General features: G+C 37.3%; 1 protein-coding gene and 1 long non-coding RNA gene across 2 annotated transcripts in view; both read left to right on the top strand.

Moving 5' to 3' along the window:
* The window catches only part of MEGF9 (multiple EGF like domains 9), an 88105-nt gene that overhangs the window by 40601 nt on the left and 32856 nt on the right, over nt 1-14648 (top strand). The window contains exon 2 of the mRNA XM_028513315.2: nt 4966-5167. Within this exon, the coding sequence (XP_028369116.1) occupies nt 4966-5167 (202 nt within the window). The remainder of the gene's footprint in view (nt 1-4965; nt 5168-14648) is intronic.
* Nucleotides 9667-13441, top strand: LOC118499791. Its single transcript, XR_004902326.1, has 2 exons — nt 9667-10755; nt 10961-13441. It is a non-coding gene; the product is annotated as an uncharacterized LOC118499791 (long non-coding RNA).

Genomic DNA, 14648 nt, shown 5'->3' with positions numbered 1-14648 from the left:
TCCCATTGCTACCCATTAGTCATGTTGCAGACCCCTTTGTGCTGCTCTGGTGCCTATGATTCTACCTCATTAAAAAATCAGCACATCATCTCTTTTCTTTGGCTATAGGTCCTTCCTACTGCTTCTCATAGTTGAAATTTTCTTTCTTTTCATTTTGCTAGCTTCCTAGTAAATTGCATTGTTTCTGCATTAACTCCTACCTGGTTCCATATGAATGTCAAGAACTGTGAAGGCTCTTAGATTTTACTCTGCTTACAAGCTAGCAAGTTTCCTGACACAGCTAAATGGTGATTTACATTTATTACTGTTGCTCATTCTATTTATTTAACTGGAGTCATTTCATTTGAGGTTGATCACTGGAATAGGGGCCTTGGATTCTGTGCTCCAAACAGGAAAGATACGCATGTTTCTGGGCTTGGCTTTGGCCTCTTTTCCTCTGATTAATTTGGAGAGCAATGCTAACATGATAGTGTATTTTTGTCTTGATACATCAGCCCCCTTCCTTGCACTAGAGTGGTCTGTCTTGCTGAAGTACGTGCCAGTCACCCCACTACTGTTAGGATGATTAGTACCAGTAAATACTCTTTTTTCATCTTCTCTGTAACCACATCCTAAACCTTTCTGTTTTTGTCATTGTATTTGTAGGAACCCATATTGGTAATGTATAGAGCCAGGAATATGTAGGATACCATTTTATTCTCTAATTAGATGGCCTATAACTTTAAATTTAAATGTAGTGATTACTTTGGATACCTTTATATCAAAATTGTCCCATAAGTTCAAATTCTCAGAGAAAAACATAAATTTATTGTCTTTTCCTCAGGTCTTTATATTTCTATTTTTAAACAGTTTCAAAACTGCCATTGTAATAAGTCTAATCCTAGGCTTTTATTGAACAGATCTTGTCTAAAGGGTATAATAAAGGCTGTGTGGCCTATGAACCTGACATCTGAATTATGTTATTTCACTAGGTATCCCTTTCTACCAGTGATTCTGTTAATTTTTGCAGCACTCTGAACTACTTTCAGCTTATTTGTTGGGGATGAGTATTATAGGCATCATATTATGCCTTTTTTATATAAGAGAAAAGTACAAGGTTAGCTAACTTGCTTGAGGTCATAAAATTAGTAAGTGAACGAGCTTGATTTAAACTGCAGCTGTTTGCCTCTACAGCCCTTAATCATCACTTTACTGCCTCGTCAAATTATTGTCATATGAGTTACAAGTAGTAGATGTTATGGGTTCACACGAAAGGCAATAGAGTTGAGTGTATAGAGGCGAAAGTTTCAGCAGATTCTTGAAGTAGGGGATAGGTTTCAATATATGGAGATGAGAGAACATTTCAAGAGGGACAGAATGAACAAAATGTTCAGAGATGAGACTAGAAAGAATGTGTTCAGGGAATAATGAAGAGTTTGAATTAGTTTCATAGAAATAACTAATGGGACTTCTGGTTAAGATGGTGGCATAGGCAGACATGGCTCACCTCTTTGCACAACCACATCAAAATTACAACTAAGATATGGAACAACCATCGCTCAGAACCAACAGAAATCCAGTTGAATGGAAGTCTGACAGCTACAGAATTAAAGAAACCACATCCATGCAGACTGGTAGGAGGGGCGCAGATGCAGAACAGGCTGGTCCCTCACTCATGTGTGGTGGGTAAAAATTCAGAAGAGCTATCTAGGGAGTGAGGAGTCCCAGCCCCACACCAGGCCCCCCACCCCCAGCCCAGGGTTCCAGTGTCAGGAAGATAAGTCCCCACAACTTCTGGCTGCAAAAACCAGTGGGGATTGAGTCAATGGAAGAAACTGCTGGAGCCCAAAACAGTTCCTCTTAAAGAGCCCACACACTGACTCACCTACTCAGACTCACTCCCTCTGGGCTGCAGCACTGGGGTGGCAACTGAAAGGCGCCAGTGGTGTATAGGGAGAGCCAGAAGTGTCTGGCATCAAGGAGAGCAGAGGCCATTGTCCCTTTTCTCAACCCTCCCCACACAGAGCTGGCAAGCTGGTGCCATTTCTGAGACTCCATCAACCTGGCTAACACTGACCTGCCTTGGAGATCCCCAGAGACTCCACCCCACACAACTTACAGGCCTAGCCAAGTTACTATATGAATGGCTGGTCCCAGATTTGGGAACCAGAAAAATGTTATTTTAAGCATTCTGGTCATTTCTGGTGGAGTGAAGGTCTTGCCATGAAGTTCTCATTGGCAGGTTTACAGACCACTAAACATGGCTTCCTCATTTACAAAAACCACACACACGTAAACACACACACACAGTAGAAATAATGTGAAAGCATGTAACTCTGTCAAAGAAATGTCATGCTTACATAGCCCAATAAAAATAAGAATAGTGATTGAGATGGGAAGCTGATTCCTTTCTGATGCTTTGGGCTGAAGAAATCTGAACTCTCTTCTGGGTTTCAACACATACATGAAATAATACCTACCCTGGCTGGCGTAGCTCAGTGGATTGAGCGCGGGCTGCGAACCAAAGTGTCACAGGTTCGATTCCCAGTCAGGGCACATGCCTGGGTTGCAGGCCATGACCCCCAGCAACCGCACATTGATGTTTCTCTCTGTCTCTCTATCTCCCTCCCTCCCCTCTCTAAAAATAAATAAATAAAATCTAAAAAAATATCTTATTAAAAAAAAGAAAAAAGAAGTAATACCCATATTTGACACACCCATATACAATATATTTATTCATTTGGTAAATTTACAAATTAGAAGAGGTGGGAGGAGCAGGGAGATAAGCTGACACCAAAGATTAGGAACTGAAGAAATTTAGGAGGTGTAGAGTTGGTATAGAGTTGGCCAAGTGGGAATACCTTTATGGAATCCTTTGTTTTGACTTGTGTGAATAAGATGCTTGTGATGGCATACAAAAAATTGCAGGTTTATTTTCTGGAATAGAGCAACAAACTCTTTTAAAACTTTCCTTTTAATACTCTGGATTTGTGGTTATTTAGTAACTTTTAAGAAATCATCAAAAATTACATTAAAGATTATTTTTTTCAAGCTAAACTTTTTTCCGAATAATGCCATCTTACACGGTGCCTTTTCTATTCAGAAGTACAATTTGTATCATAGATTTCTCTGGACTTTTCAAACCTAAGTTCATGCCTATCTTGGAATGGGGCTGTTCCTGTACAATATGTGCAAGGTTTTGTTTTATCGGCAGTTGATTTTAACTGCAAGCTTTTGCAAATGTTTGCAGAGTCCTATGTTAATACTCTGTCAATCTATGCTGAAGATGCTTTTTTTCCTAATAAAATGAGTAATAATAATAACACAAACTAAATCTTAACTAAACAGTAAATGCACCTGCATTAAAAGTCCAAAGCCAAGGACTCCTAAATGTTTTCATCTAAAGAATTGTTTGAAATGTATGTAAAAAAAATGTTTATTGCAACACTGCTTTCCATTTCCTAAGTGATTTTACTAGAGGAGAATGAATTTCATCCTCCATTGACTGTAGGACAGTAAGGTCTCATCAGAAGCTGCTTTTAGTATGAACCCCAAGAAATGAGGCGGGCTGAGGATCACCAACATGGCCAGAGATCCACATCTCCACTGGTAACCTCCTAACCTCTTCCTCAGTCAGGCCTCTCAGCTGGGGCTGGCAGCAGCTGGGGTTTCTTTACTTTACTACTTTTTCCGGCCTGGCTTTTCACTGCCGTGGAAGGCCAGCTGGAGGAAGGAGAGAAAAATTGAAGGCTGGATCCTAATCATCAAATATGTAGTTGTAATGGGCATGGAAATCATCCAAGTCAAACTCTTCCCCCTTCTGTCGCCCTTCTTTTTTAAAAGAAATTAGGGGCCTGGCTGGCGTGGCTCAGTGGATTGAACGCGGGCTGCGAACCAAAAGTGTCACAGGTTCGATTCCCAGCCAGGGCACATACCTGGGTTGCAGGCCACAGCCCCCAGCAACCGCACATGGATGTTTCTCTCTCTCTCTCTTTCTCCCTCCCTTCCCTCTCTAAAAATAAATAAATAAATCTTAAAAAAAAAAAAAGAAATTAGGAACTTAATGTCCAGTACCCTGTGCCCTATTTTATATGACAATTTTCTAGGTCTGAGTAGTCATTTAAGTTACACACACATACTCACAATTTGATAATGAGGGGGCATCCAAATGATTTAGGAGACTATTTTACTAGCTTTTCTTCCTGATTTTTTCAGGTAGAATGAAAATGTACCTATAGCCCCCTGAATACACATTCAGGTAGGAAAAGCCTCTGTAGTGTGAGTAATGCGAATGTGGAATCTGGGGAAGTGGTATAAAAACTTTTTAAAAAAATGTTTATTTTCTAAACCCTTTAATTTGGAAAAGAGATTCAAATTGTGATTGGTTTTATCCATTGATTAGGATGATCTAGTAAACTTTCTCATCTGGGACTTATCTAATTATTTCTTCACCTTAAAGTTTCAATTCTCCATTAATTTCTTTCTGAGAACATATTAACTTATGATTTCAGTTGAGGAACAGTCTTGTCTGATGTATGTAAGTTAACACGGTTAACCATTGGAGCTCTAGGCTTTTGCAGCTATACAATGGGATTATTTATTATTTAACATGTTGTCATTTCCCACTTGTTTTCAGTGCCATGTAGACAAGCATAGGCCCTGCTTTTGGAGATTTCCAGTCCAGAAAAACTAACAATATACAGACCCACACACATAGAATTGTAGGGTCAAAGAGCTAGAAGATGAAGAGTACCGGAAATGAAAATGAGAATGTTTTATAATTATGAATGATACATAGTTTCATGTACTTTACTGTATATATTTCCCAATTTAAATAAACTAAGTAAGGTAGAAAGTGAATTTGGACTAGAATTTATTTTATCCACCCTTACAAAGTTGTCATGAATACTTAAGAAAAATAGAGTTCATTTTATTAAGAAAACATTAAATCTTAGTTAATAATGTCTTTCCTTCTCTCCTTTGCAGAATATGCATGTAATTGCTCTGTGGTTGGAAGCGTGGATGTGAATCGCTGCAACCAGACCACAGGGCAGTGTGAGTGTAAGCCAAGTTATCAGGGGCTTCACTGTGAAACCTGCAAGGAGGGCTTCTACCTGAATCACACTTCTGGGCTTTGTCTGCCATGCAAATGTAGTCCACATGGAGCCCTGAGCGTACTCTGCAACAGGTAAGCAGCAGCGGATTGAAGTTAATTTTATATGATCAAGGAAAATAAGGCTCCTGCTCTCAAGCACCAGACTGGTTTAAATAAAGAGGAAGACTTACAAAATATTGCATATACTTTTATTCTTTCATTTTATATATTATATTATAGTTAATGTCAAGATTACAGGGCTTCTAATTTACAGATTTAGTTCTTCAGAAACACCTGGGCCATGAATATTGCTTTGTGATAGCTTCTCTAAGTTTCATGGACAAAAATTATTGAGGAAGCAATCTTTCTGGGAGCAGTAAGTTTTAGGCATTTCCAGTGGAAACAATCCTGTTTATTAACATTCCATTGGAGTTACAGGAAATAATTCTTTGATTTATTTTTCCTCTTATCAAAATTCTAGAACTGTTTCTTTGCACATCTAAGGCTTACACTTGATTAATATATTAATTTCTTAATTAACATAGTTTCCTAACTAGTGGAAAAAGACTGGTTTCACTCTTATGTATCAGCATATTTTTGGCGACCAAAATTAGATTAGCAGGAATTGTTTGAAAATTGCCTTCAAAATAGTATGTTATTTGAAGGTGACTTAAACTAGTAAAACAGTATCCCCAAATATGAGAATTTGGGGGGTACTTCTCCTACACTGGAAGTAATTTTTCTTTGACCTTGTGTGAGGCATGTAGCTTTTTGAATTGGGGTCTACAAAAATTCAAATGAAATTTGTGGACCCAATTCAAAAAGCTAAGAGACAATGTTAGGTAAAGAAGAGAACACAAGCTTTAGAATCAATCTAACCTGGGTGTGGATCCAAGATTTGCTGTAATTTAGGAGCTGTGTGTTTTTGGTCAGTGATTTCATTTCTCTGAGCCTCAGGTTCTCAAGCTTGTTGTGAAATTATGTGAGTAGAATGCATGTAAAATTCCTAGCACATATCACTTAATAAATTCTGGTTTGCTTTAATTTCAAAGGAATATTATTGGCTTAATGAAGGAATATTTTTGAAGGAAATTTTAGCTTCATGGCAGAGGAGTTTCTTTATACTTAGCAGATTTTTTGTATACTTTATAAATCATAGTGTACTATTATACAATATGGTATCATATCGTACTTCAAAAGTGAAGTGAACTATATTCAAAAGTGAAGTTCACTACAATATAGAAGTGAACTTGATTAAGAAATTTATAATTTCAAGTGCAACAAAAATAAATTTATGATGCTTGTTATGCTGCAGTTATTTGTCATAATCCTCATAATGACTCCTATTTATTTATTTATTATCCTCACCCAAAGACTTTTTTTCATTGCTTTTAAAAAGAGAGAGGGAGAGAGGAAGGGAGAGAGAGAAACACTGATGTGAGAAATAGTGACTGGCTGTCTTCCATATGCTCCTTGACTGGGGATTGTACACACCCGGACCAGGGTCGTACATACCGGGACTGGGGATCTAACCCGCAACCCAGGCCTGTGCTCCAACCCAGAATTGAACCAGCCACATTTCAGTTACAGAACTGATGCTCTAACCAACTGAGCCACACCGGCCAGGGCTACAACTCTCTTTACGTAGGTTGTTAAGTCACAAAGATCGTAAGTGGCAGAGAAAGTATTCCACATTCGGTCTTCCACTTCCAAGTCCAGTGTCCTTATCATCTTGCCATATGGCTTTTATAATGAGAAAACCGTTTATCACTCTGTTATTTGAGGTTGAGAACGTAGTAGTTGTTCACATTGCTTCCTTTTCTCCCCCAAAACATGCCTATGCTAGTTATATTCACAAGGTTCACATGTCTTACCATTTTAAAAGATGAGATTTTTTTCATTCTGGTGTCCTATGGCATGTTCACTACTAATATTAGGATAAGATTCTGCAAACACATTTACCTTGAGTACTTTGGGAGAGATGGAAAATGTGTTTACTTCTAAGCCTATACGTAAAAGAAGTCTTTAGAAGGACAACATGGGAGCTGAGCACTACATTTCTTACTACTAGGAAGGAAGTTAAGTTGACCTGAGACTAGAGGAACAGAAAGGAGAAGCTGTAGGACTACATGTTTGGGCAAGAACATATGGTGAACTATGAGGAAATACCTCTCTGCGTTGTGCTCTGCTATAAATTATGTGTAGGTGTTAAGGGGGAAAGGATATTTCAGGCAAGTAGTGTGAGGCATTGTAGAAAGGAAGTGGAGCCTGAAATTAGTAGATTTTGATCCCATTCTTGGTTTAGACACTTACTAACTATACAACCTATTAAGATGTTTGACCTCTCTAAGCCTCAGTGTTTTCATCTGTAAGATAGAATTAATGTATGTAACATAAAGGAATTTTTTTGTAAAAAGTGTGTGTGTGTATGTGTGTCCACTTACATGTGACTGGCACATAGATTCAGCCTTATAACTTCCTAGGAGTTGAATCTATTTTTTAAAAAAGCAAGGAATAGAATTGGTGACTCACAAATGAGAAGGATTAAGTCAGTCAGACTTGGCTGTGAGTAGGGATTGAGGTATTTGTTTTTGTTGGTAGGTTAAAGAAGAAATTGTTCATTCTAACAGAAAAAATTTAGATTATTTTCTTCCATTTTCATAAAGAAAGCTATTAAACCTTTTATAATTGGACATTTTATATTTTAGAATGATAATAATAGCTAAAATTAATTGAACACATGTCAGGCACTATCCTAAGCCATTCACATGTAGTAATTTATTAATTCTCACAGCAACCATATCAGGTTGACACTATTATTCTCATTTGCACAGGAAAAATATTGCAAGTTAGGTAATTTGCCTGACTTACAAGGTAACAGCCCGTGATGAAAAGAATTTGGTATGGAAACATTTGCAATCAGGATCTAGGATATGTATTCCTATTCACTATGCTGGTGTGGCCTTTTTCAAAATCTCAGATACAGAGCAGGGTGAGTAAGTACTGTAAGAAACTTTGATGCTGGAGTGCAGACTATTTAGGAATTTCTTATGGCTGTATTCTGGTAATCAGATCCTGACTCCAATGTGATGCTCATGTTGTGTAAATAACTTCTTGGTTAGAACCAATCCATTTTAGCGTAGTAGAAACTGAGAACATCAGAGGATCAGATCTTCAATGAATAATTATCAATGACAGTATTGATTATATTGCCATATCTTTGTGTTCAGTCTGTTTTTTTAAAGATTTTTATTTATTTACTTTTAGAGGGGAAGGGAAAGAGAAAGACAGGGAGAGAAACATCCATGTGTGAGAGATACATCTATCGGTTGCCTCTCGCATGCCCCCAACTGGGGACCTGGCCTATAACCCAGTCATATGCCCTGATTGAGAATCGAACCAGTAACCTTTTGGTTTGCAGACCGGCACTCAGTCCACTGAGCCACAATAGCCAGGGCTATGTTCAGTCTGCTTAATTTAAAAAAGTGAGGAGTAGAATTGATGACTCATGAAAGAAAACTAAAAACTTTGGAATGAAAATAATATTGTTTTGCTCTTGTGAAGAAAATGTACAATTTGTGCAAGACTAAAGGACACAAAGCTACTAAAAACCAATACAAAACGGTGTTAAATTTCTAAATTTTAGAGTGGGAAGAGAACAGGAATGAGCTGAAGTAATAAGGAAAGGCTTTCAAGAGATGGTGGGAACTATAATGTGCCTTCCAGTTATGATTTGGGAAGTTAGATGAGAAGAAGACCTTGTCAGGAGGAAAAAAACTATTCAAATTTAAGTGAATTTTATAAGATTATACAAGATGAGAAATCTGAGCTTCTAACACCTACTCAAATTCTTTTGTTTTAAACTCCCTCTTCTCTTTTTAAAAATAAATAAAAGTAGAAAAGTGGACTTAATTCTGTCCTGATTGTTTAATATATCAAACAAAGCCCATGGAACAAACAACTGCCTTTTTAAAAATTCATTTCCATGTTCTTTATGCCCATATATTTCAGTGGGAGTTGTCCCAGTGAGGCTAGAATTTGGCTACAGGGGGCAGATGTGGGTTGAGCAATGCCTTTGTGTGTAAAAACAAAGTTCTTTATGTACTGACAGATGGCCACCCCCTCACATCACCATTGGTGTTCCAACCTGTTTAACTGGGATGTAGTTGGTTTACAAATATCTTCCTATTTTTGCTTTTGGAATTAATTTTTAATGTTACCTTGATTTACATTTGGACATATGTTTAATGAATGAATGAAGAAATCACATAGCATTTTTTCTCAAAGAGTACTGCGCTTAGTGAGAGGCTGAGTCTCTTAATACAGCTCTTAAAATATTTCAGGGCTGACTTTGTATCTAGGAAATTATATACATATTTGAGATTAAAAACATGTATTCATAATATACTAGTATGCAAGGCACATCATTTTAGATTCTCTCTGTAAGATTGCAAAGAAGCTCTGTAGTGGTGTAATATCCTTTTCATAAAATCTGTGGTTGTTGCTATACTGTATGTGTTGAAATATTTACTGCTTTGCGCTTTTAATTATGGGACTGTGCCCAGGACAGAGTGCTCAGCTCCCACCATGAGGTAAACTTATGCTGAAATAAATGTCAAGCAGAAAGATGACAAAACCTCCAAGGCTCACATTTATATGGGGCTCTGAAAATCCTCTCGTGTAATAACTGGGAATACCAGATGCTTGTATAAACTCTTACTTATTACTTTGCCTGTAATTCTTGAGAGATCAAGAAAAAGTTATTTGATCAATAGGTATAATTAATAATTGAGGAAAGCGTTACCATTTTATTTACTCATTTCATTTAATAAAGACATTGCATTTGACAACTACGTGTCCAAAGATATTATCCCTATGCTCAAGAAACTTACTGCTAGAGGAAAGATAGAAATGCAAACAAAATATGAATATTCATAAAGTAGACAGGCAATTCATGGAGGTCTTGAGAGAGGAAGTTGCATCTAAATTGAGACTTGAAGGATGAGTAGAAGTTTGTATGAAAGAATGAGGCATCTTTAGTAGATTGCAAATAGCTCACTATTTCTTGAAGGCAAGGGATACTTGGAAATGGTGGAGAGGAAGGGTTGAAGAAGAGTGGCAAATGCTAAGAGATGAGACTTTTGTCTGTTTACCGTTGCATTTCTAACACCTACAGCAGTGCCTGGCACAAAGCAGACTCAGTAACTACTTGAAGAATGAACAAAGTGAATGAGTGAATAATAAATAGGGGCAGGCCATAAAGGACCTGCTATACCATGCAAATTATTTTATCCAGTGAAGAATACTGAATAAGGAATGACATCAGATTTGCTTTTTAGAAAAATTACTTAATTAGAAGTTGGGTGGATATAGAGAGTGATCTCAGGCAAGGAGACCATTGAGAAGGCTATCTAACAATCCAAGCAAGAGAGGTTAGAGGCCTGATCTAAGGCATTGACATTGGCATTGGGAACGGGAAACATTGACATTGGCATCTGGAGAGCAGAGAATCAATGTAAGAAATATTTGGAAGATAGAATCTACAAGACTAGGTAGTTGTGAAGACTAGGTAGTTGATGTATGTATAGAAAAAGGGAGAGACAGAGAAATAATTCCCATGTTTCTTTCTGACTTGGGCACATGAGTGAAGAGCTATTCCATTAACTGGATAAAGAATATAGGTAGATAAGCCCTGGCTGGCATAGCTCAGTGGGTTGAGCGCGGGCTGTGAACCAGTGTCTCAGGTTCGATTCCCAGTCAGGATACATGCCTGGGTTGCAGGCCATGACCCCCAGCAACCGCACATTGATGTTTCTCTCTGTCTGTCTATCTCCCTCCCTCCCCTCTCTAAAAATAAATAAATAAAATCTTAAAAAAATAATATAGGTAGATAAGCAAGTTGGAGGGATGAGATGATGATGATGTTAGATTTCAGATATGTTCATTCTGAAATGATTGTGGGACATTCAGATAAAGCTGTCTGGTAGACAGTTGCATATACATGGTATATCAAAGTCAAGAAATCTTAACTAGCATTTTTTCGTGCTATTTTAGAGGAGAACAGAACAAAGCTTCATAGTTTTAATTTTATTTTAAAATAACTTTATACTTCTATTATTACTCTTGCAATTACATCAATCTCTAGTTTAAATTACCTTTTTTGGGCACACTTTAATAATTTTTCCCTTGAAGGTAGACTTTTAAAAGGTAGCCATCTTGGTCAAAAGCAGGTAATTGATCTCAACATCTGTCCTATTAAGATCCATTAGTTTCAATAAATGTTTGTACAGTGCCAAATGGTTTATGTCTTAGAAGCTATTTTAAGTACATTATACCAAGTATCATGTTAAGCTTATAGTAAAACAAATTAGACTAAAATTTTAATGTTAATAAATGGCCAGACAGGGGCTTGTTCAGAAAAAGGCACTGAGTGCATTGAGGTTTAAATGTAAATAATTATAGTTTGGAAAGTTCTGTGTGTTTATCAGTGCATTTCTGTCTTAGATCCTCCATTCAGTACAGCCCATGATCTGCCCTCCTGGTCTTCTAATTAAGTAGATATCAGCTTTAGTAAAATGAATGAAAAAAAAAAAAAACCGTTTACCCCCCAGCTCTTGGTGAACGTTGGTGAACATTAACATATCTCAGTGACTTGATGTAGTTGCTGTTGATAAAACATGTTATTTTCCCTAAGACTATGTTGCAGACTCTTCTACTTGTTTTATTTTTACTAAGCCACTTCTATGTCAGTTTTAAATTTTTAATAGAAATATTTTAAAGTAAAAGTTTTGTTACTGATAATATTTAAACATGATGCTTCTTCTGAGAGTCTCCCCCAAGTCTACAGTTATGCATATGCTGATAGCACCAATAACCGAGTTCATACAAATGCGTATTTGGTACCAAGGTATTCATTTGTTCAACAAATTTTGTACAGGATACTTTAATAGACCTTGTGGGAAATACAAAATGAGTAGGACCATGGGAAGACCAAAGAGCTTCTGGTCTAAGAAAAAAATATTAATATATATATATATAAATGTGTATATATGGCACAAAATAAAAACTGACCCACATCATAAAACATAAAGATAAAATGTTAAGGGGATTAGGAAATGGGAGATATCACTTATAGCTGGAAAAATCAGAGATGATTTCATTGAGGAGGATAGGTTTTGACCGGTTTTGATGAAAGGAAAGGATGTAGACAGAAGTGGGAAAAGTGGTTACAGAACAGGAAATAGCAAGATTAACGTCTCAGAGGTGTGCTTACACAGGATGTAAGATGGAAGAGGAGTGAGGGCATAGAAGATAAATTTGGCAAATCCTGTTGGAGTTGGGTCACAGAGGGCCTAAGGGCCAGGCAAATGACTTGGATTTTATTCATGAAGCAGTTTTTAAACAGAATAAAGGTCAGCGCCGTATTCTAGCAGTAGTAGAATGGCTGGATGTAAATAGGGGGAATTAGAGACACAATGGAAACTGGTGAGGGCCAAAATTAGAGCAGTAATAGCAAGAATAGATAGAATATTGAGAGAATGGAGAACAGTGAGAATGGTGATATGCTCCATGATAGTAGTGTTTTTGTGCATAATTCTCTAGAAAGTTTGTGATTTTTGCATTAATACATACACACAAATCTAAAGGTAGTTGGCATTTCTAAGTTGAATTTAGGGATTTGCTCAGTCCCAGGGTGCCTTCTCAGGCCCATACCCTCTCCCTATGCTTACCATTCTTCCTTTGTTGCAGGCTCCAGGAATTGAATCTGCGCTCCTATGTGTCAGTAGTTGCTCCTGACACGATATCTCATGGTATTTTTATTTCCCTGTAAGCCTTGCTGCTCAATGTCAAGTAGTATCCCCATACTCGTGTTCTTCCTATGTTGATAAAAATAAATCCAAGGGTTCTTTATTTTTTGGGTTTTAAAAACTATTCATTTTTATAGAGAGGCCTGTTGGGGTAGCAAATATAATAGATATGGGGAAGTTGAAAGCTTATATAACCAACAGACTTTTCTACAAACAGGGTTCAAATATAGGCATACCTATTTTTTTCAATTTAATTACTCTGACACTCATATACTTCAGTAGCATAAATCCAGTGTCCTCCTTTTGAGGCAACCTATTCTCCACCAATTAATTACTAATGCTTCAGTAACTCTAGGATTCAATCCTCCTCTCATGCTGAGTATTAAAAGAATGTGATTCTGATCAGTTCACTGATATTGTTGTTTGTTACTCCTGCATAGAGTTGCTGGGCTGAGGCCTGGCCCTGAATAACCTGACCCACGATGCTTGCTCAATATTCTAATGAAGGTTTTATTGGTCCAGAGTTGTTGGCAGCTACAATATTTTGAGGGAGGATGAACCCACTCCCTTAGTGCCAGTTCATTCAAAAAATGCTTTAAATTGGGGCTCCAAAGTTATAGGTCTTAATAATCATCTTGTTCAGTTTATAAATACAGCCACATCCCAGTGTGCAAGCCAGCTCCAAGAGTACTGGTTGAGGACATTTTATAGAATCCCCCCTTTTCCCCTATGCAAAAGTTCTTGCTGAACTCTTCTCTAAGGACAGTGGGTCCTGTTCACTATATACTTGCATACTTAAGGAAAACCCAACTTAAATGATTCTTCACCCAGTTAGGAAGATCTACTTCAAGGTTATTTTCTATCACTGCCCAAATGGCAAAGCGATTATAAACGTCTCTTGCTAAAAAAGAAACCACAAATTTAATCTCTAGTTAGATATTTACCTGATAGGACATTTTACTATACTTAAAAATCTTATAGCCCTGGCTGGCATAGCTCAGTGGATTGAGCGCGGGCTGTGAACCAAAGCATCGCGGGTTCGATTCCCAGTCAGGGCACATGCTTGGGTTGCAGGCCATGGCCCCCAGCAACCACACATTGATGTTTCTCTCTCTCTCTCTCTCTCTCTCTCTCTCTCTCTCCCTCCCTCCCTCCCTTCCCTCTCTAAAAATAAATAAAGAAATAAAATCTTAAAAAAAGAGAAAGTTCATTACTGTTCATTCTGAGAGAAATACACTTTTAAAAAATCTTATAAATGCATAGTGTTTTTCTGATTTGTAGTTTGACTTCTAAGGTGAAAATGCCACATAACTTGGCCAATACTACTAACATTATTACTACCACTATACACCCTAGACTGAACAGCATTAACATTTACTGAATATTTATTATGTGCCAGGCTAAGTGCTTTATATAACTAACTTGTAAGGATAAAATAACAACTGATTGAAATGGTATTATTTTACAAATGAAGAAACTGAGACGAGTAATTTTCCCCAAAACAGACAACAAATAAGTGGCAGAAACAGACTTAAACCAACACCTGTCTGACTAGACTGCCTTCAGTAGGTCCCAGGGTTTATTAATTGACTGGCTGAACCTCTACTTATTTCCCAGATAAACATGATAACCATACTAAGTTTAGTTACCACACAGATTCCTAGCATGAAAAATTATCATTGGAATGATCAAGATATCATCAGTAATAAGTCACATGGCTCTCATGTAGTCCCTAATAAGATGCGATGAGAAGTGCACATTGCCCC

Source organism: Phyllostomus discolor, chromosome 3 (genome assembly GCF_004126475.2).
Source record: "Phyllostomus discolor isolate MPI-MPIP mPhyDis1 chromosome 3, mPhyDis1.pri.v3, whole genome shotgun sequence".
NCBI classification, from domain to species: domain Eukaryota; kingdom Metazoa; phylum Chordata; class Mammalia; order Chiroptera; family Phyllostomidae; genus Phyllostomus; species Phyllostomus discolor.
Note: the sequence above shows the minus strand (reverse complement) of the source record. Positions and strands in the feature narration are given on the sequence as shown.